The 21,472-nt window shown below is 35.1% G+C and overlaps 1 protein-coding gene across 3 annotated transcripts in view; it reads right to left on the bottom strand.

Moving 5' to 3' along the window:
- The window catches only part of LOC123690872 (protein bunched, class 2/F/G isoform-like), a 142,632-nt gene that overhangs the window by 60,679 nt on the left and 60,481 nt on the right, over positions 1 to 21,472 (bottom strand). The window contains exon 3 of one of the 3 annotated variants that reach the window (XM_045634976.1): positions 9,974 to 10,105. The exons of 1 other annotated variant lie outside the window; for it this stretch is intronic. In XM_045634976.1, the coding sequence (XP_045490932.1) occupies positions 9,974 to 10,105 (132 nt within the window). Of the gene's footprint in view, positions 1 to 112; positions 159 to 9,973; positions 10,106 to 21,472 lie in introns of those variants that run through there. One more of the 3 variants, XM_045634995.1, reaches the window with a different exon arrangement.

Genomic DNA, 21,472 nt, shown 5'->3' with positions numbered 1-21,472 from the left:
CACGTAGATCAAATTAAATTTCAACAACACTACTTTCGGAAAATTGGACCGTCGTCCCGTCGACCTTTAAGTCAGTCACGCTGACACTTTTTTTGATGGATTTCAAACGTACCTCCTTCTCGTGAAATGTGTCACCCGTTTGGAAGACATTGCCTTACCTGAAAATAAATAGAAACACAATTAGCGCGGTTAAAGAGTGGATTTTGTGTATGAAACTTTCCACTGTTGCGGCCGCTGGGAATCAAGGCCATAACAATAATAGATCTGTATCTGTATACACGTGGCGACTTTAAATAGATCAATATACCAAGATACATACTAAGCAAGATAAAATGCATTCTTTGCATAACATTTTAAGCAAACATCGATAAGTGGTCCTATAAATGACAGTGCCAATATTTAACAATTAATATGATCGAATAATATTTTATAAACCTTTCCTTATGAGTGATATTACTGCGTTAAATTTGAACGAAAATTATGAAACACGAAGCATTCGATAATAGTGATAACCATCAAGGATCTGATAATACTTTAAACATTTCTCAGCAGGAAGAAAACGTGTTGAATCAGTGCGCAAAAATCTCATTGTATAATAATGACAAGCAATAAATTCTTTGTGTTTATACAATATTATTATTACAAGAGAGTCCATAAAAATTACCTAGTATTAATACAAGTATTACTAACTGCAATAAATTAGCAGAAATTAACTACATATTTTATTTCTAAATTATGAGTTGCCATTTATTACTGCGTATAGTATATTTCTTCTTTAAATTAACCTCTATAACATTAATCAATTAGAACGAGTATTACATCGCAAAAAAAAAAGATTAAACACCTACAAAAGTAACACAATATTTTTGGCATAGTACAATTCATCAATACCATCTCTTGAAGATCACGTTTAACGTTGCTACAGCAACAAACTGTTATTCACGATCAAGCATCCGAGCGAGCGATCTGCCCGCCCAGTCCCCATTCGGGCTATGTAGCCCATAGGCCATAGGCATCGTTGCCATTGTGCCTGCACCATGGACCGTTACCGGCACCAGTCCATCAGATATACGCCCGCCGACAGATGCTAACGGTAACCGACATTTCTTACGTTGTATGCTGTTCAGAATGGCCCATTCAATAGATACGGGATATCTATACGGAGACGCTTTACGTGGTGATCTTAAATATTCAACGGGCACGTCTATATTATAGAAATACGGTACTTCGCTGTGAATAGAGTATCGTTCATCTAAGTGGCCGCTATAAAAACTTATATATTGCATTTTATGTAGGTATGTGAAATTCAATAGAGAAATCTATCTGGAAACTTCCTGCCCAGTGGTTGGCACTGCATATTCTGTTTTATTCAGCGATTCCTTTTTAGAAGGAAGCCCTATCGTACCTTCATAAACCATGGATTTTATTTGGGATCTGCTATAAATTCAACTCTCGCAGGGAAGTGCCACTACCACTACTCTATTTATTAGTTTTTCGAACAATTCTAGAATACAAAATATCCTTTTTTTTTTTTTTTCAAGTGGGGAAATCTTGCCGGGAGCCGTGGGTATCTTATCTTACCCACGGCTCCCGGGGAAGGAGCCGTGGGTTATGTCGGATTCCTACCGACCAAAACCCCACCGTGTACCAACGCGCTGCTTTAGACGGGATGCGGGTACACATTCGCAATCTTCCGCATGTCCCGCCCAGCAGTTGCCCGTTTCCAGGCTCTCCGCCACTTGCCCGTTTCCAGGCCCTCCACCAAATGCCCACCCCGCTACAAAATATCCTTAAAGTAACCGTTACATATACCTAAACAATACGAAGGTCACAGTATGAGGGTGCATTTAATTTACATGTATAATATTTTTTCGCTACTATTTAACGAATTGGGTCAATGTTAACTGGCCATATAAATGATAATATAATTAAAGTCAACACGTCCTCTGCTGTCAATAATAATCGGTGTAAAGCTCTGCGCTATTCAACATGCAATGCGATAATAAATCATTTTTGTTTCCGAAGTGTTTCTTGAAGCCATCAGCGGACAATTACTAACTCATTACATTTGAAGGTTAACCTGAGTCGGATTTAATATGATTTTCGATGCTTTTATTCTGCCATAATGTAGAATGATAAGGCAATACAGTTTCAATTACATTAACAGCGGGGATACAAATTGTGCGAAATTGAAATATTTTTACTTTTTGTTATGTCGACGTGTACAAGACATAGTGATAATATTATAATAACACAGCGAATTGTGCTTTGATTAATATAATGTAATAATACCTACATCGTTTTTGTATTATTTTTTCATAACGTCACTGGTTTTTCCAATTCGTCGCCACTATTGATTTTTAAAATTTAAAATATTATTACAACGAAGTTTTCGGATTTTCGCTTTCCTGTTTAATTGTTGTTGAATCAAAGTCCAATTGCTTTTTGTTAATCAGTAGGTATAGGTCAAACAAAGAGCAGAAGCCGAATGCTAGTTATTTTGAATATAATAATATTATTTTATAAGATATCATACGATCATTGAGAATGTCTGGCATGGAAGCTGGCATCATACCGCATGACTCGTGCGTTTCGAATGCTTTGCCATTATAATGCCATTGCCACATAATATATTCTTGTATCTTTTAGAGGAATAGCAATAATAATGTATTGATATGTAAATAGTGTAGCACGTGTCTTAATTTATAGTTCTGTTTACAGCCACTATTCGCCACGATATTAATTACAATATTTCCATACAAATTATGATTATTATACATTATTGTTTGATTTACATGTAATTTTATGCAAATATTCCTTGATGTATTAATGTAATTGATTTATGAGACATAGTAATATAACCGAAATATAAACCATTACTTAATTGAGCAACATAGTAAAAGGTACTAAAACATAGTTCTAATCTTTGAGAGACAAACTATTTAATCATTCAAGATGCAAGTACATTAATATCAATCAGAATGATAAGCAAATTTGACATTTCATGTAATTTTCATACCTACTATTAATCATTACAGAATTATCAATTATTCGAAATCTTAACTTTACGTAAAACCAAGACTTATACGGGCGGTGCGATAATTTATCGAAGATTGAACTATTGCCGCAATGTATTCGTATGAAATTTAGCAATAGTTTAAAAGCAAGGAGCGTCAAGATCGACAAGATACGATCATAACATCGTTAGTTAGCATAGTATAAAGAGAACAAGTAGGCCGACTCTTAGCTTATAGGAGTACACGGTACCTAAACTTCGCGAGGCGCAAGGTTGTCACTAGTCAAAGTTTAGTTAGCATAGTATAAATATAACAAGTAGGCCGGCTCTTGGCTTATAGGAGCACACGGTACCTAAACTTCGCGAGGCGCAAGGTATCAACTTGTCAAAGTTGATATTTTAAATATGTAATTGTATAAACAAACCCCGACCGCTCACAGCAATGGCGTGATGTACCTTTGTTCGAAGATAACTTACTTGTTATCTTTATACTATGTAGTTAGTTACTAAGCAGAACTAACACAAGGTCGGCGGGTGTAAACTGTAGACCGTTTAATTTATTGTGTGTCTGACCAGCGCCAATCTCACGGCTCTCCATTTGCTACACAAATATAAAAATTTAAAACACTCTCGTATTTACTTCATTTTGTGCGAATAGAGTAGCTTACGAGTGGAAAAGTTGTATTGTTTTTTAAGCTATATATAAAAAACTAGATTTCCGCCCGCGGCTTCGCCCGCGTTTGCAAAGGAAAACCCGCATAGTTCCCGTTCCCGTGGGATTTCCGGGATAAAAACTATCCTATGTGTTAATCCAAGTTACCCTCTATATGTATGCTAAATTTCATTGTAATCGGTTCAGTAGTTTTTACGTGAAAGAGTAACAAACATCCATACATCCATACTTACAAACTTTCGCCTTTATAATATATATTAAGATATCTTAATAACTATCGGCAGGTTTTAATTTATTTGTATTTCGGTAACATCTTCAATCATATCTAGAATAGCAATTTCTACTTGTCATTAAATGTATCGATAATAGGACTTAGACGAGTCCGCGAAAATCATTTCCTTTTATCTGTTATTTTATAACGACTTTAAAACCATTAACACTCGTAAAGCAGGCAATAATTCAAGACTAATTAAATAATAAATATAAAATCTAAACACGGACATAACATAAACGACACGATGTTAATTGCATATTTTAATATAAGTTCGCTAATTAAAAATTAAATATTTAAAGTAACATCCATATTTAATAAATTCATTTTCATTTATACTAAAAACGTAATCATTAACGCTTATCGTAGTTATTGTATTTATAACGACAAAAACATCGCTAAGAATCAATTTACTAAGACTGTTATCGAACATATATAAACAACATCCCAAAGTATGATATAGGTACATCAAATAATTTACTTTAATCCACTCTTACTTTTCTAACTAACTGTGAAAATACATAAAGAATAGGTTATGTTTACATTATTTAGTCTTGAGTCTCATAAATTTTTACTAGTAGTAGGTAGCTACACTTCCAACAATTTAGCCAAAACATCGCATGTTACACTAGATTTAAATGTACCATTCCCGAAGCTTTACCATCCAAAGTGGGACAACTATTGTTTATTATTGAATTTAAAACAACCAATAAAAACAAGCTGTTTCCCGTATAAAACGCGGGATTAAAAGATATCGCTGGGCAGTATACCTAAGCCTTTAATAGCGTAATCTTAGGCAATAAGAAATATTATATTGACGTCATATCGTAGATTACTTTCGCGATCATTTGAGTGAAAAGGATTATTATATTATGCGGTCAGAGTGGGATTTAACTGGATTGCGGTTCGCTTCGTGTTAAGAAACCGTAAACACGATAACGGCGAGATTGCTTCACTTCATCTATAAATTTATTACTTACGACCCGATGTGATGTGCCAAATATTTAAAAGTGATCAACATAAATCGGTTTTCAAACTAAACGATTACGAATAGTGTGGCCTTGATCGTGACATCGTGAACCTTGTCAATATGCGAATCGAAGGTTTGGCAAAGTGTGTTAAATATTTAACGTCAGGAAGAGATAATATATGATTGCTTGTGGATGACGCACCTTACAATAAGAGCTACCTACTCATTTGCAACATTGTAGAATGCATCAATGCAATTGCAATCGTCTTCATGTATTATTGCTAAGAAGACGTTCAAGTACGTTACACAATCGTACAAGTAATTAAATTATTGACAAAACGTTTATTTCTGAGGGGTTAGACAAGTGGATTTCGTTTAGCGTAACGTTTGATAGAATCGATTATGAATGTATGAGATTGACATAAGCTGTAGATAAATGTATCGACAGCTTACGTCAATCTCATACATTCATAATCTATTCTATCAAACGTTACGCTAATAGAAAGCCACTTGTCTAGGGGGGCTGGTCTCTTGCCTTTCGCAACAATTAGGTTTCATATTGGCAAAATTGTCAGAACAATAATAAGCGTTACATCATATCCTATGTGGGAACAAATTCGAAAGAATATAGTTTGCAGAAATTACAGGAGTTAAAGTAGACCCGTTAGTTTATATTGCTCTATTTCTATAAGCAAAGCTCATTTACTTTAAAGGTGAGAATGTACTTGTAAGTCAGAGTTTACTTAATAATCATATTCATATTATGAAGGATTCGGAGCATAGGTACACACATATTCCTTAATTTTTTTAATGTTGTTACAATTTAATGAAATTTTACTACACAAAATTTTTTAAACAAGCATATTACAATCACAAAGCGAGGCTACTTCACAAAATCAGTCGTGTAGGTACCTACAATGCATTCCAAATCATAAATTACCTATCGATGATAATTAAATCGTAAAACAAAAACAAAAGATAGCAGCGATAAACGCAACAATTTAATACGTATAAATAACGTGTGCAACAATTATTTAAGTAACACCTAACCCTACTTACAGTGACATTGAAAACACACCTTACTCGTAGACACTGCGAATATTCTAGATCTGTTGGGGCAGTGCGAATTAGACTTTACTGCATTCGTCGTAACATTGCTAATAGATTGTGTGGCAACGAATGAGTATGATGTCATGTCCTTGGTCACGGCTGGTTGCCTGAAGGCTGATGTTACAGCAACCTTGGAAAAGTTACTAAGCGCTTGGCGTCGTCCTTGACTCAGCTAGGGCCAAGGATTAACTTTCAGCTCATTGTATTGTTAGTGTTCGGTGTATAGGATTACGAATATCCACGCTATTATGTGTTTATGAGTTCTCTGAATGGCCCTGTTGTAGTTGTTGTTTTCGTTTTTCGTGAAATATGAGCTTTAAAATGTGAACTAAACAATATTTTAAGAACGATTTATTACACGTTTTAAGTGCCCACTGTACCGACTGTAAATTCTTCATAACTCGAATACAGAAACAAGTAAAAGCTACTGGAAGTGACTGTATATACTTTTCATAACAACGATCTCATGTTTGATTTATTTAGACGTTTCCAGTAAACAATAGTAGTATTCTTACTACACTTAAAAACATTCATGCGAAAGTTAAAAGATTACGTTCTGTACAAATATTTGTTAAGAAAAAGTATATGCGTAAATATTCTCAAGTTCTGAACTCCACGATAAGACCATTTTCACAAAATCCTGACTTACATTATCATTCGACACTAACGAAAACATATTGACAATATCAGATACAAGTATACATTTACCGATGTGCAAAAGTGGGACGATCACTCAATATTATGTTCAAGCAAAAAATATTACTTTTACATTGATCGACAGCAAACATAATGAATTGCGAACTGCGAATCTATCACAATGAGGCTTTCGCCGGGCATCGAACCCGGCCAACCGTTGCTAGGCAGATTGTAACGGGTCACATTGAAGCCTCTGCTTATTCCAACAGTAAATTGGCTGTGAGCAGCAATTAAGCCTTTTTAAACCAAGTATTTATTTTATCTTTTTTCGATACGCTTAACTCTTATTTACACTAGACTGCTTATCATATGAGCAAATCTTAAGCACATATCTAAGCAGTATTTCAATTGCATATATTAAGTACATTTGAAAATGTTATTATAATTAACTTTGAATAAATAAATAAGTATGTATCTACATAAGAGAAAACTTTTGCGACCAGTAATTAAGGAATAAGGATGTGTTGCGAACATCAAAAGAAATTTGAGTCTTTGGCCATCGAATTTGGAAGATGTTAAAAAATTCTGTGTAACTCCATATTTATTTCTTATAAGATCTGCTCCCTGATTAATTCTTAGTAAATCTAGCCAATGTCTCCCCGTGACCACGCTCGGTGTAAAGTGTTCGAAACGTCGGGAAAATAATATAATGAATAAATCGCGTTTAAAATCCGTTAAAAAGTCTTTAATTTCTAAATCTAGCCAATGTCGTGATATTGTAACAAAAATTTGACATTACGAAAACAACGCAGGTAATTTCACATCCAGTCTGCATTTATTTTCGTATACATTGCTCAGCATCACGAACCTTTTAAAGCGTCATGTTTATCTGGCATAGTCTTTAAGGGACGTATAAACCTGTACATAGGTGTATGGCTATTTGCGGCATTGTTTACCCCCGTAGCCCGTAGGGGTCTCAAGTGGTGCATACAAATGGACGGGAGGGTGTCATACGCAGCGCCCGGTCGCGGTTATAAACGGCACATATTCTATTCGTCTGTTTGTCGATCAATAACATATGCTGCGTTTGAAGGAACGAATTGTGTAAACGCGTTATTGTAAAAGCACTTTAAATATTTCGTAAACTAATATAAAGTGATCTTCACTTTCAAATTAAGACAATGGAAGTGGAGAAGGAATAGCTTCTAATTCAATTTTAACAAACTGAAAAGATCGATTGCCAACATTTGTTATAACTCAACTTCAACCTAAATGACTGGGTACATGTCATCATTCATCACGTCTTGGCATCTCTCATATAAATATACGCCAATATGACGCTTGCAAAATGAACGAACAATTAAATAAAATGGGCTTCCACCAATATGGGACATTATTTTAGCTACCTCCGCGACCACGTCTTCAAATTATAATAACATTGGGGTCAGAGCAATATTACCGTCACAGGCAAAAGACTAATAGTTGCACACGTGTTTACCTCAATATTAATAGCCGTTCACGGTATAGGCCTCGAGGGCCAGCCAGCTAATTGGTTGACTTGCACGTGGCCGGCGATTTAATAAGCTAACCCTTGGCATAGTTAAATTTACTAGCTCGAGTGTGCTTAGGCACTAAAACGGTAAAATGTTGCAAGCTTGTAAGGGCAATATGACAATAATTATATATGAGTAATGCGAATTTTTATAAAAATTATTACTGACACTTTTAATTGCAAAAGAAGACAAATATTCATGTTTTACTCGTCCTAAGACTTACTTTAAGAGTACAGCCTTGGGCTATCTTTCATTAAATGAATTAAAAGCTGCACCAGTTTACAACTTAAACGTTCATATTTAGATCTCATTAATATCGCAACTCTACGATGCCAAATTCAACTTTTAACTTCTTATTTATAAAAGCAAGTCTAAAACAATGTCCAACTCAAAGATTAAGATCTCAATCATTACAATCAACTAAAAGACATCTCCAAATAATGACATCACGAAGCTGTCAGCTATCGAGCTCGCGGCCCGCGCTCCATCCTTGCCGTGACATCCGAGCGCGAGTCAACAACCGACCGACAAGCAAAAAGTCCACAATAACTCCACATTGACAGGCGGCTGGTATTTTCGGCCATGACGTGAGCGCGCACAAGCTAAGCCGCGGCGATGTACTATACTTTGGTTAGGATCAGCGAACTGTGACCTTCTAAAATGCCGCTGACTTTGCAAGATGTAGGAAATTTTTTACGATAATTTCTAGCTAAAAACTGACTACTAACTGGATTCTTATAGAGATTTGTTATTTTTTCCTAGTAGGTTATAGTCCCTAAATCGGTGGATTGTTGTTATCGTTAGCAGTATTCTTTCTTTTATAGAAACTTATGTTTCTTTGAATCTATAATAATTTTAACGAGTCTACGAATGCTTAATTCGCTTGCGACTGAATTTAATTTACCTGTATTTAAATGTCTCAATTAGTTTTTACAAAGAAAGTATTTAACAAACCTATCTAGTTGGCAACATTGCTTACATCAATTATCACCCAGCAAGGCATGATTTCAAGTTGTTGACAAATTTAGTGACAGAGCAACAGTCACGTGGATATAATGTTTTCCCTTGATTTTGTCTACAAAACACATTTGTTTACAGCAATTCACAATATTATAATATAATCACTTATAAAAGCAAACATTTAGAATTAGTATACATTCAACAAAAAATGTCGATAATTTTATTTAAAATGTGCAGCGAGTCAAGCGCCATTTTAGTGGCTTTTACAAGCCATCACACAGTCGTTAAGTACATAATAACGACTGTAATTAGTTTTATTTGGGGATATACCACTGATGGTAGCAATTTGTAATCCGAAAGACTGACTCTTGAATAAGTACATATTCTTCGAAATGTTTAAAGTAATTTAACCACATATAGAACCATTAAACATGACAAGAAATTAAAACCAAAAAAATACTTATATACAACATCTAACATCTGACAATACATCATAAAAAAACAATGCAAAAACAAAAAGCCTACCTAAAAAAAAACAAAAAAAGACACACAAAGCGAACATGCATAATAAATCACGAATATGGCATCTGTACAAAAAAAGTGATAAAAAGCATCACCAACCACCCTGACAAAAAGAGTGCTAATTTCGTCCTCCATGAATTTTTCACTTCTTTACATACTAGTTAAAATTTATAACAGATGAGGTAAAAAATTCATAGAGACGGTAGCATAAGAAACAAAAACAACCATAACCATAAGCCAAACGTTCCTATCGGAGCTCTACCTGGTGTGCTGCTGCCTTTCAGAGGGCGGTGGGGACGCGGCACGTGACGTCGCCGTGGAGTCCCGGGCCTCGACCACCGTGGCCGGGCTGCCCGTGCCGCTGCCGCCGAGCGCCAACGCCAGCCCGCTGATGCTGCCGACACATCACTACGTCACCACAGCCCTAGCGTCGAGCGCCAATCACACGGACCTACCTGCTCCAACGCTTCGCACGTATCCGCATAGCGCGTGCCCAAATTGGAGCAGCTAAGTCGACCAATAATGGAACTATCGATACGCTATCAATGAGCTAGTCTAAATTACAAAACCTCGTATCACATGTTTGGATGTGCTAATTTTAATACTCAATGATATCCCGCCAAGTCGGTTTCTAAGTTAAATAGAAGTTCAAGGTAAGTATCATCTAAACGGCCGGGCGAAGCAGATCATTCTCAGCAGGGTGAAGAAATACATAAGCGGTGATGTTCAGTTAGTGGCAAGGCATCGAGGGTGTCAGTTATATTTTGGGTAAACGCAAGCAAGCTTATTTATATATGTTCTTTTTAGTTACATTCCTATCATGCAAGATACAAAATCCATCCATAAGGTTAGGCATTTCTCGACTTCTAAACCTGTATTGACAAAGACCACATTCTGTAAGTTTTTCTAGAAATTATGGAAGTCCTGAGTAACAAGGGACGTCAGAAGCGGTAAGATTTGAAGACTATAGACATGCCAATCACAAGTAGAGGAAGAAACGAAGAATCAGTTACGCATTAGGAGTGGGCGACAAGACGCAATTAGTGGACGAGTTCACGTCAATGAACTAGAATTATGTTAAGCGAATGAGAGAATGATCGTAGTAATGAGCCAAATATGAACGGCGGCCATCACAGCCAGCATGTCGCCATTATGATTTCATGTATTTTTTGCGTTGGTCGCATTTCTGCTGGGTTTTAATTAATCCTCATCGACATAATATAAGTTGACATTAACAACAATTTACCGTTGTTAAAATTTATTAAAAGGTTTTTTTTTTCATGTTAGTTATTCAAAATGATTTAATTAACGAACATATGACAAAGAATTACAACTATTTAAAAAAAGTTGACATCCATTGCAAGTGCAACGCTGAGTGTCGTGGACAAAGAAATCGACCATAATCCAGAAATTTCCGTCAAGTTAAATTAGTATTATATTTTTACGAGGCAATAAAGTAAATTAAAGGTCCCGGAATTAACAATTCCGCGTCTTTTAATTTCTATAGTTCACTTCACATCACGTCACTTGACATAAGGTCAGGCATTTATTTAGGCGGAAGTTTGAAATTCGCAACAAAGGACACTAACATCACTTTTAACATTTTATTGTTGCCTGCAACTGCCGTAAGATTAACACATTTTTCATTGTCATGTCGTTTCCGTTGTTGTTATTTTTAAAACTATCTTTTGGCATGTTTTTTACTTAAATATTGTAAAAATACATTGTGTTTGTTAATTATCTTACCAGCAACTGATCTCATAGCGCGATTAGTAAAATGTAACCGAATTGGCATAGTCTCAAAAATCAATATTTGAACACATCAGTTAGGCAAACCCCATTTATAATCTATTTCCGAAAATTCTAGTTCAGGGCTAGGTAGACCAGTTTATCTACATACTTGAAGGTAATGTCATTCAACTACAAAAGTAAAAAATTGATGGATCATGTTTTTAGAGGTATAAATAAATATGAATTAACATCTAAAGAAGTTTTTAGTAGTTATTGTACGTTATTCTTGATGAGTTCAAGACAACCAGATCTGAGGTACTCATAAGGTGAAGAATCAAATGTGGTATAGTTATTATGGGAAAAGAACCCACGACTCGCACTTTAACCGCAAAAACTGAGCATCTCCAGTCCGAGAATTTACACCTTATTATAGGAAGACTTTATCACAAAGGAACGTTGCTTAAGTCTATTTATGTTGGGATTAAAATTAAGGAATATGAAGAATGCTGCAAAGTTCAAATAAACATGTACATACAAGAACTTTTATTTTTGCCGAGCATTTAATAACGTGGCTAACTAGTTATCCAATAATACATAGATGATACTATCACATAAGATCTGTTGAATTAAATTAATAAACTTAGTGTGATCAGTGTTCTAAACAACTCAGTTCACCAAGCCATTCAAATTCAAACGGATGAACAATATACAAACTGCAATTACGCCTCACCGTAACTAAGCTGGATAGCCAGGTGAGCCGATTAAGAGAATGAATTACACAAATGCATGCCAAAATTCTTCGAGCTCTAGAGCATCTCGAACAAACGTATGACACATTGCATCACACCTTTGCAGCTATATTCGGTTCATATCCGGCGGAGACAAGGTCACTGGCGAAGGTTAGGAAAGTGAAACGATACTATCAACAATTAAAAAATTAATTGCCGTGTTCAGACATAATGCAATCCACTTCGTTAGTGTTATAATTAACTAGAGTGTCAAACTCTTGCAGGAGGTAGATACGTAGGGGTTATTAGCTACTAGTTATGTTTTTTTTTTATGATAACGTAATTCAGAAAACATCAATGCAGTTTGAACCTTGGAATTTCTGAAAATCATAGTGATATACATCACATTTTGTACATACTATAACTATAATTATAATCACCTGCTATTGCAAGGAAAAATAATTTCTGCGAATTGTTGCTATAGTTATTAAGTAATTCTCGTCTCTTGATTGTTGTCCTGATAAATGATTACTTGTATAACAGCAATGGAACACGTACTAAATGTACAGGAATGGAATGACTCATAAAATCGAACGAGCGTATTACATGTCGACATGCGATGGGGCCATAAACTTCAAACTACGACCTCATTCTAGGAAACTTGTTCTGAAAAGCACCTATGCAGTCATTTTTCACGATACCATCATACATCGTCACGTCATAAGCCAGCAATTAAAAAACTGCATTAACATAATATGTTTGCACCAAAGGAATAGCACAATTTCATGAGAAGTCGTAAATGATTTAGAATTATTTTGTGTTCGGTTAAAACGAGTTTTTGGTTTTGCTCGCCAAATTTATTTATGGAAAGCTGTTATTAATAAAACAGTCAAATTCCAGTCTTCAATGGAATTCGTTAGTTGGCAAGTTATCAAATCGGATGACACACTTTGAAAAACAGTATCTGCTACAAATCTTACAACTAAAGCTCTGGCTGCATACCATAATCAGCAATAAGTAATAACGTTGTAAATAAATTCGTGTCACCGCTGTAAAAACAAAATCAAATAGCTCACGTAATTAAGCCAAGTCGCTGGACCGTTAAGCTTTATGGGCGCAAGAACTAAGGTAATTAACGTTACATCCCGCTAATATTGAAGTCATAAGCTACTGACACAGTCTTAATGCTCCAGTGACTCGAAAGCCTGGTTTCAATTTACTCAATACATTTAAAGCCCTAAAGGGCAGCTATCGGACTCGGTAATCATATAGCAATTTCTTTGCTCACGATTTGTTGAATTTCGTTGTAGTATTGGAAACGCAATAACAGCAAAGTGAGGTAAAAGCTAGTGAGTCAGAACAATTCGAGATTAACATAACGAAAACGTGAAATGCCATAACAAACCGCAAAACATCAGAGCCGGTCAAGTCGACGCGGTGATGTAAACAGAACGATAACCTTCGACAAACGTCAAATGGTACAATTGTAATCGTGGTCGGAGCCGTGGAAGCAACAAAGGTACCCTTCAAGGGAGTGTTGTAAATCATACAAACGGTCGTTAGAGGCGCGTGCGCAACCGATACAAATGATAATATTCGGATGTTTAAGAATCGACTCTAAGCGAGCGTATTAGGTGATAATTTGTGGTGCTTTAGTATTCGCTAGCTTTGTTGAGGTGGCGCGGCGTGAGTGGTGATAAATACGAGAACAATTGTTCTTTATTTTCGAATCACGTTCAGTTTGACCCCTATTCTATGCTAGAGTTTACATTCCGATAGTGGCAATGGTAAAAGCTGTGAATGCTAAAGTATCTATAATCTATATTTCCCTTTGGAACGGTAAATGATAGGTAGGTGATAAAAATATATAAAAATTAACGCAATATTAAAATTGTAGTACAATTATCTCGAAATGTATAAAAATAAAACAATGTTAAAATATATTCTTAATCTTTAAGAACCAGAAATGGCCGACTGGGGGCACGTCAAGAGCAACGTAAAAACAACATGTGAGATAAAAAATAAACCAGTTGAGCGATAACTGAAAATAACCTGTAGCTAAACATAAGAGACTCCATCATTTGAATTGCAAAATGGCCGCGAAGAAATAGCAATATGAATAAATTACAGCGACACTTCCGTGTTTTCTGCGCAATAACGATAGTCAATTATAAATTTCGTAAAAAATGTTATAAAACTTTTCTGTCGAGGATATTTATTGTGCCATAATACGATGGATGTATGAGTCATAACTTTTTTATTTGCTTATATTTTAAGATAAGTATAGCAAGCCTTTTTTGCATTACAGATTTATTATTTTCATGGAGATAAATACCTCGAAATAGACTAAGTTCAATAAGATTAATCTGTTTCAAGGTTAAAACTAACGACAACAAGAAATATGTACAATGCACATACAAATATTTAAAATTAATAGTCGATATTTTCTATTATCGCTCATGGTAAGTTTCAACAATGGCAAATACCAGATCTTTAGGCCGTATAATGTCCTCTTATTTCCATACAGATTACGTCGTGAATTGAACTGCTTGGCAAATTCATATTATGATCGCAATAACCAGCCATGGTTACTACAATCATGGCACTTCATTATAAAACGTCCTAGGATAGCTGAACGTAACACATCCAAGCAGTAGTATTGTACTCCTGCATCTCCTAAACACCCAGGCTTCACTGGAATTAGATACATCACAGTTTCGAACATAAAACATTCGCTCATTCAAGATCAACTGGCGCCAGTGAGGTGGCGAACAGATCCGCGAATTAGCGACCACTGTTTATTTGCGCGTTGGCTCCTGGCCTGTGCGTCTCACCTTGACCGATGTTTCCCGGTCACTATCTACTGGCTAATGAAATGTGACCTACCTACTTGCTTTTAACTACCCACTTGCTAGAATGCAACTGTGCGAATAATAAATAATAATCAGTTCAAATTTAATAATTTGTGCCAAACTGCTCATTTGATTGCACACTCTATTCCTTCTAGGGTAAAAAGTGTTTCTGAAAATTAACCTTTACGGAATATTATGATTAACAACGGAACGGAAGCAATTAATGAATGAAACAATAGTAAATATAAGGGGTAGAAATCCATAAAAATTTAAGATTTAACGAAAATAATACTAACAAATCATTAAAGAGCACGTAATTCCTCTAAAATCTGGGAAAAATCCCAAGCATTGAGTTATGATCTTACCTTGCATTTTATAATAACATTCGCCATTCACAACGAATTAACGTTGTTTTTCAATCTCTAAATATTTACACGAGTGAAAATTTACCGTGTTCATGCATCAATTTGAAACAAACGGGCGAATCGTTAAATCTATTTTAATCCGGCCGCGGCGCGCATTTAACGCCGGTACAAAGGTAAAACATATTTTCAAAACAACTTCGCACTCTCGCCGTTTTCAAGTAGCTTTGTTTTCAATAATATGCTAAATTACAATATTCTAATTACAAGAAAGTATTATATGGATAATATCATAGATACGATTAGGTACTACCTAAAAATAATGCTTAAGCGCAACCTCAATTATGTTGTATTTTATTAAAATGTTTTGTAGTTTATTGCAATCGACATCATAAATAAAAATGATCCTTCACATAAAGCAATTAAAAATTTGGGTTAAATGAGCCGTTAAGAAAATTCAAACGATATAACAGAAGACAAGAATATCAAACGGACTGACGAGAAGCTTTACATAATCCTTATTTATTGCATTGTAGGCTTTAAGACATTTATTGTATTACTTCTCGACTCTTACAATGCAAGCTTCGTGTTTGTTTTTAGCAGTAACACATTATAAACGATTAAACAGCAACCAATCATAGGTATGCAAATACAATGTTTAACTATCGTAGACAATGTGTATTTGCCGAGAACCACAAATATTTGCAGCGCAAATTAACTTCCGAATGGCACAAGGAGCGCGCATGTTACGTGTATTTTTGCGTTGATTAAAATGTGTGTCAGCGTAATAAAATACATTGGAATATTTATTCTGAATAATTAGCCGAGCCGTGTACAATCGTGTGAGTAATTGGAAACACGCATCGCGCCTGTCACCACCCACGGTGTACCGAATTATATTCGTGACGAGTGCGCTGCAGGCATTCCTACACGATCCCACTGACAAATTCTCACATTTGATTTTGATATACCCACAATTCACTATCTCATCTTTTTAACCCATTTTTTGTGCATTAATTTGCTAAACGAGACAGATTTCATACATGTTTCAATTTAGCAAACCAAGTACCATTGCGACTAGCTTATAACTACAAAAACTAAGTGAATCATCAATATTGAAATCCAAATATGTGTCTTGTCCACTTCCTCCATAGATTAGGAGTTAGTGCGTGAGCTTAACAAAGGAAAGGTTTTGTCGACACCTAGTTAAGACTTATCGCATGACACGTTTAGCATTCAGATAATATCGCGCTATTGGTAGGAGTTCTTAGATTTCACATATCTGCATGTATATTGTATAATCTTAACACGAAAAGTTTGTCAAACACAGCGTTACTCAGACAGCAGCTGCAATACAAACGAGGAAATTAATAGGAAATCAATATCAAAAGAAGACTGTCGATGAACTACAATATTCGGGAAGTTCGCCCATGTCGAAAATGTTAAACTTTGAACGCAAGAGCCAATTATTTTCGACGTACAAACACATTGCAAATAGAGATAGGATCAAACACGTAATCATTGTACAATCAATCATGCAGTCATTTAACATGACTTTTGATGAGCACGTTATGCAAGGGAGCTTGAAATTCAATATGTTTCATTAGCGCTATTCTCAGTGATGGAATTGAAGAGCAAGGTCGGATGCTATCAGCGTCTGCACTTCGCGGAATCGCCGGCTCCTTGCATAATCCTGTAGCGATGATGTAAGCCCTGTGATTATCATGATGTCTCTGTGACATAAACGATTATGGCAAGCGATTAAGCTGTCGTACTTCTTGTTTTTCGATATTTTATTATTGAATATAATAGAAAAAATAATTATAAAATCTTCGGAATATACGCAGGCACTAGCTTAAAACGAGGACAAAGTATTAAATACAAGAATAAAGATTGGTCATCCAATTTACCATGTCATAATTGCGTCTTTGTTTATAATATGGTCTTATTTGGGTAAATGTACTTCTATATCGGTGTTAACCACTAACTGTGGTTTCGCTCAAACTGTTAAGTGAACTATTAAATACTACTTCATATAGGTATAGGCCTTGTTTATAATAACAGAAGCGTTAATTTCTATTGAAGTTTCGCCGCGTTGCACAAATACATAACGCCACTCACGAGCAATCGCTTCACCAATTACGGAGCTGTCAGATTCAATTGCAGGCTTCTAGATTATTCCAAAACACACGGAACAGATGCAAACAATTTAGTGCCAATTTCAGCGATGCCTATCTCTAACTATGATCGTTACCAAACTTGTGTGTCGCAATGGAAGTCAAGTTCAGACGAATGCTTCGCGATAACAATGTTACGTAGATAAATCGATGCAGGACAATAAATTATTATATTTGCGCAATCTATCTTTCTACGAAACGGAACTTTGGTTTCGTTTGATGTATTGGCTTCTATTGTTCTGAGCGAGATACGATTTTGCTTTTGAACAGTGGATTTTGGTATATCTTTTAAACATTAACGTTAAAAGCATAATTTATTATCATTAGATTAAGTGAAAGCTTTGCATTTTGCTACCTAACAAATTATAAAAATACAAGCTGTCCCGGCAAACGTTGTGCTGCCTAATACCATCTAATACTCCTAAAACTTAGGGATATGAAAAATAAATGTTGGCCAATTTATGTTTTGGAGGAGTATGGTAACTAACATTGTGACACGAGAAAGTTATTCCTACTAGAGGAATCCATTGAAAAATCAGCTAACTTATAATACAATAGTATAGTAGCGTAAATACTACCTTACATTGTACAATAAAAACGTGACGAAGCCCTACACAACCACACCGCTGAAAGCTTGTCATTGACACCAAGGTCACGGGCGGAAGGTCATCGATCGAGTGCTGAATGGAATATACAAAATAATGTACCGAATACGGACTGAGGGATGATTAATCCGTGTTGGATAATCACGTCATAGATAGGGAAATATGATAAATATTCGTCCATTAAAACTGGCTAAAGTTTTAATGGTTATAAAGAGCCGTGACTGTCTGTTTTGTAAATTACGTTAAAAGGAGTCATTGAGCTCGAATGATATTCATCATTAATGTATTTGATACTGAAGAAAATTTATGATTTTTTTTTTTATAAATAACATATTACAAGTAGTTGAATGTCTATAGCCATTTTAATTTTGATAATTAATAATGTTAAGATATAAACAGCATTCACAGAAAATTGATAATTCATTTATTGGCATAATTAATATTTTAAAATTTATACACAACATTACTCAAAACAGTTTATTAACAATTTCATCCCTGAGATTGGAACTCGACACGGAATCTTACACTCTGGGAGCTTAAATTAACGAGGTCGCATGGGAAAGATGGCAGAGGGTAATTTTTGAACAACTTTACTATATAAATTATACGCGACTAAAACAGTATTTTTTCTAGGAAGAAATTAGGATACACTCTTACACTCTTAAGATGATTGATATTACCAATCATGATGCTTTATTTCGCATAACATTTTATACATATAATGCCAATTTAATTACTGCCTAAATTAATGGTTGTAAATTAAAATAGGCGTGATGTATTAAATCCTAATGACTTGTGTTTGGCAAGGTCGCAAGGGAGCGTACATTGAACTGTCTTCCGGGTCGCCGGGGGTTGATTGATGACACGCCATGATGGAGTCATTGAACTGCGACTTCATGATGGGGTTGAGCCCTATATAAATTGACTAAAACAAACATAATTTATTAGCGATTTCTAATCCAGAAATCATTTTTTTAAGCTGATAATAGTTCTGTAGCAAGAAATAGGTGAGATAAGGTAGGTTGCCCTGCCAATTATGAATAAAATCTGAGAATATAAAAAATATTATATTCGACGAGGTCTTTCGATACTCTTCTATTAAAATGTGTTCTCAAGCGTCTGTTAAGCTCTGTCTTAAACCGACAAAAGTGAGCCAGATATTAATCATATCGATCAAGAACAAGATATCAACAATATCAACACTATTTAGACAATAGGTATACCAATCCAGCAATTAAAAGTTCCACACCTAATCCAAACAAGGTCGCCAGTTAAAGGTCGCACACACCCTTCCGGGTCCCTAGGGGATGACTGATGGCGTGCTGACGCGGACGTGCTATTAGCCGAGTCAACGACCGGTATTCAGCGTAATGAGTTAACAACCAACATGTTTGGCAATAAGACGCATTTAGCCGGCGAGTTGGATATAATGAGACGAATCAATCGAGTCTTTTGTGTGTGAGCTTTGTAAAAAGTTCCGTTAAGACGTCCGTGTTACGCAGTACGTTCAATCTATACTTACATCAGGTTTTGCACATTCTTCATCAACAAAAAATGGTTTGTTGGACTAAAACAAATCACAGATTGGATAGAGGATATAATTACAGAACTATAAAAAGCAAAAGTCAATATCGATTCTATGACTTTTTTTTAATTTACGATAGGGAAGCTCTTGATCAAAACCAAACTTAAAGTTGAGAAATAAAACTCAATATCAAACTGAATGTTATTCTTTATGTACCTATTACAAATACAATCATGATAGAAGTCATACCCTCTTATGCAAAACGTTACCATCCCAGCTAGTAATCTACTTTTTTCGGGCATCATTTAAAAAGGGGTCACACCATAAAGCTCCCGATAAGCGGATAATTTCCGCCAATGCAGTTTATCTCGTTCCCACCGTATCAACATCCGCGCTGAATCACTGGATGCAGGCGAATCATGAGCAAATTGTTACATTATAGTTATACCTAATCACCGTTGCAATGCAATGCTACATATGTACCTACTATGCATGTACTATGTGCTATGTATTATAATTATCGGTTGACTTCTAGAACAATCTGATGTAATAATGCTCGTTGTTTCATTGTTCGATGCATTTATTTATATGTTGCGGATAATGTGTGATGCGGTTAATATCAAATGCACTAATTGGTCAAGCGATTAATTGGTAATTTGTTTGAGATGCGATAAAAGATGCAATTATAAATTTTTCCTTAAATTCAATTTTAACACGATTTTGTAATCAAATATACAAAAATTGAGGTATGTTTTGTGTCATAAAAAATGTATCTCCTCCAAAAAGGGGTACAATTATAGTTATATGTTAAAATAGAAGGTTGTATATTGGAGGCGTGAGTTTGATTTATCGTTATTATTGTTTTAATAATGCACTTTACCATATGGCGTGGGTTATCAACAGTGTCCGTAACATAGAGCTTAGCAATTACATAATTATATAGGATATTCAGTATGCGCTGCATTATATTTTCGCTCTACAGTAAACATAATATGAACATTAAAAACACATTTGCAATTAATATACGAACTTGTGGCATTCTTAGCGTTCTAAGCTTCTTATGTGTGATTTTCGCAACTGAGATAAATAGATACGTAACTACGTACATATAATCATTTATTTAAAATAGGTTACTATGTACAGTCAACAGTGTACACTATATAAGGTAGTTGAAATACCTATTATGAATAAAGTATTGTCTGTGAATCTCATACATAAAGGGCCCTACAGGTAAAATGTTTTAATGAATTACGTCATAAGTGTAGCAAAACTAATATAAGCCATAAATATCATACGACCATTAACTATTTGTTGCTGACATCTGAAACATTCATACGGCACTAAGATCGTACAAGATAATAAAATTAACTGCGTTAAAAACAACCGACTTCAAAAACGGAAAAGTAAAAAATAAAAAAGATTTGATATTATTAATTACTACATATTATTTAGATGTGCTATTTATTAAATAGGTTTGATGTCGGTGCACGGGCTTAATACTAAGTGCTTAGTGTTTGGCACCGACTTCAAACCTATTTAATAAATAGCACATCTAAATAATATGTAGTAATTAATAATATCAAATCTTTTTTATTTTTTACTTTTCCGTTTTTGAAGTCGGTTGTTTTTAACGCAGTTAATTTTATTTAATACTTTTTAGTGTAATTTTCAACACGAATCAAACGAGCCCAAACTCGATAAAGTTGAGTCAATATATTACTGAGTTCCTATGGCCACCTTCCGATTCCATCATCAAATCAGCTCTATGTCATGATAATGTT

This window comes from Colias croceus, chromosome 1, assembly GCF_905220415.1.
Source record: "Colias croceus chromosome 1, ilColCroc2.1".
NCBI lineage: Eukaryota > Metazoa > Arthropoda > Insecta > Lepidoptera > Pieridae > Colias > Colias croceus.
The sequence above is the reverse complement of the archived record's forward strand: the minus strand, read 5'-3'. Positions and strand labels throughout refer to the sequence as shown.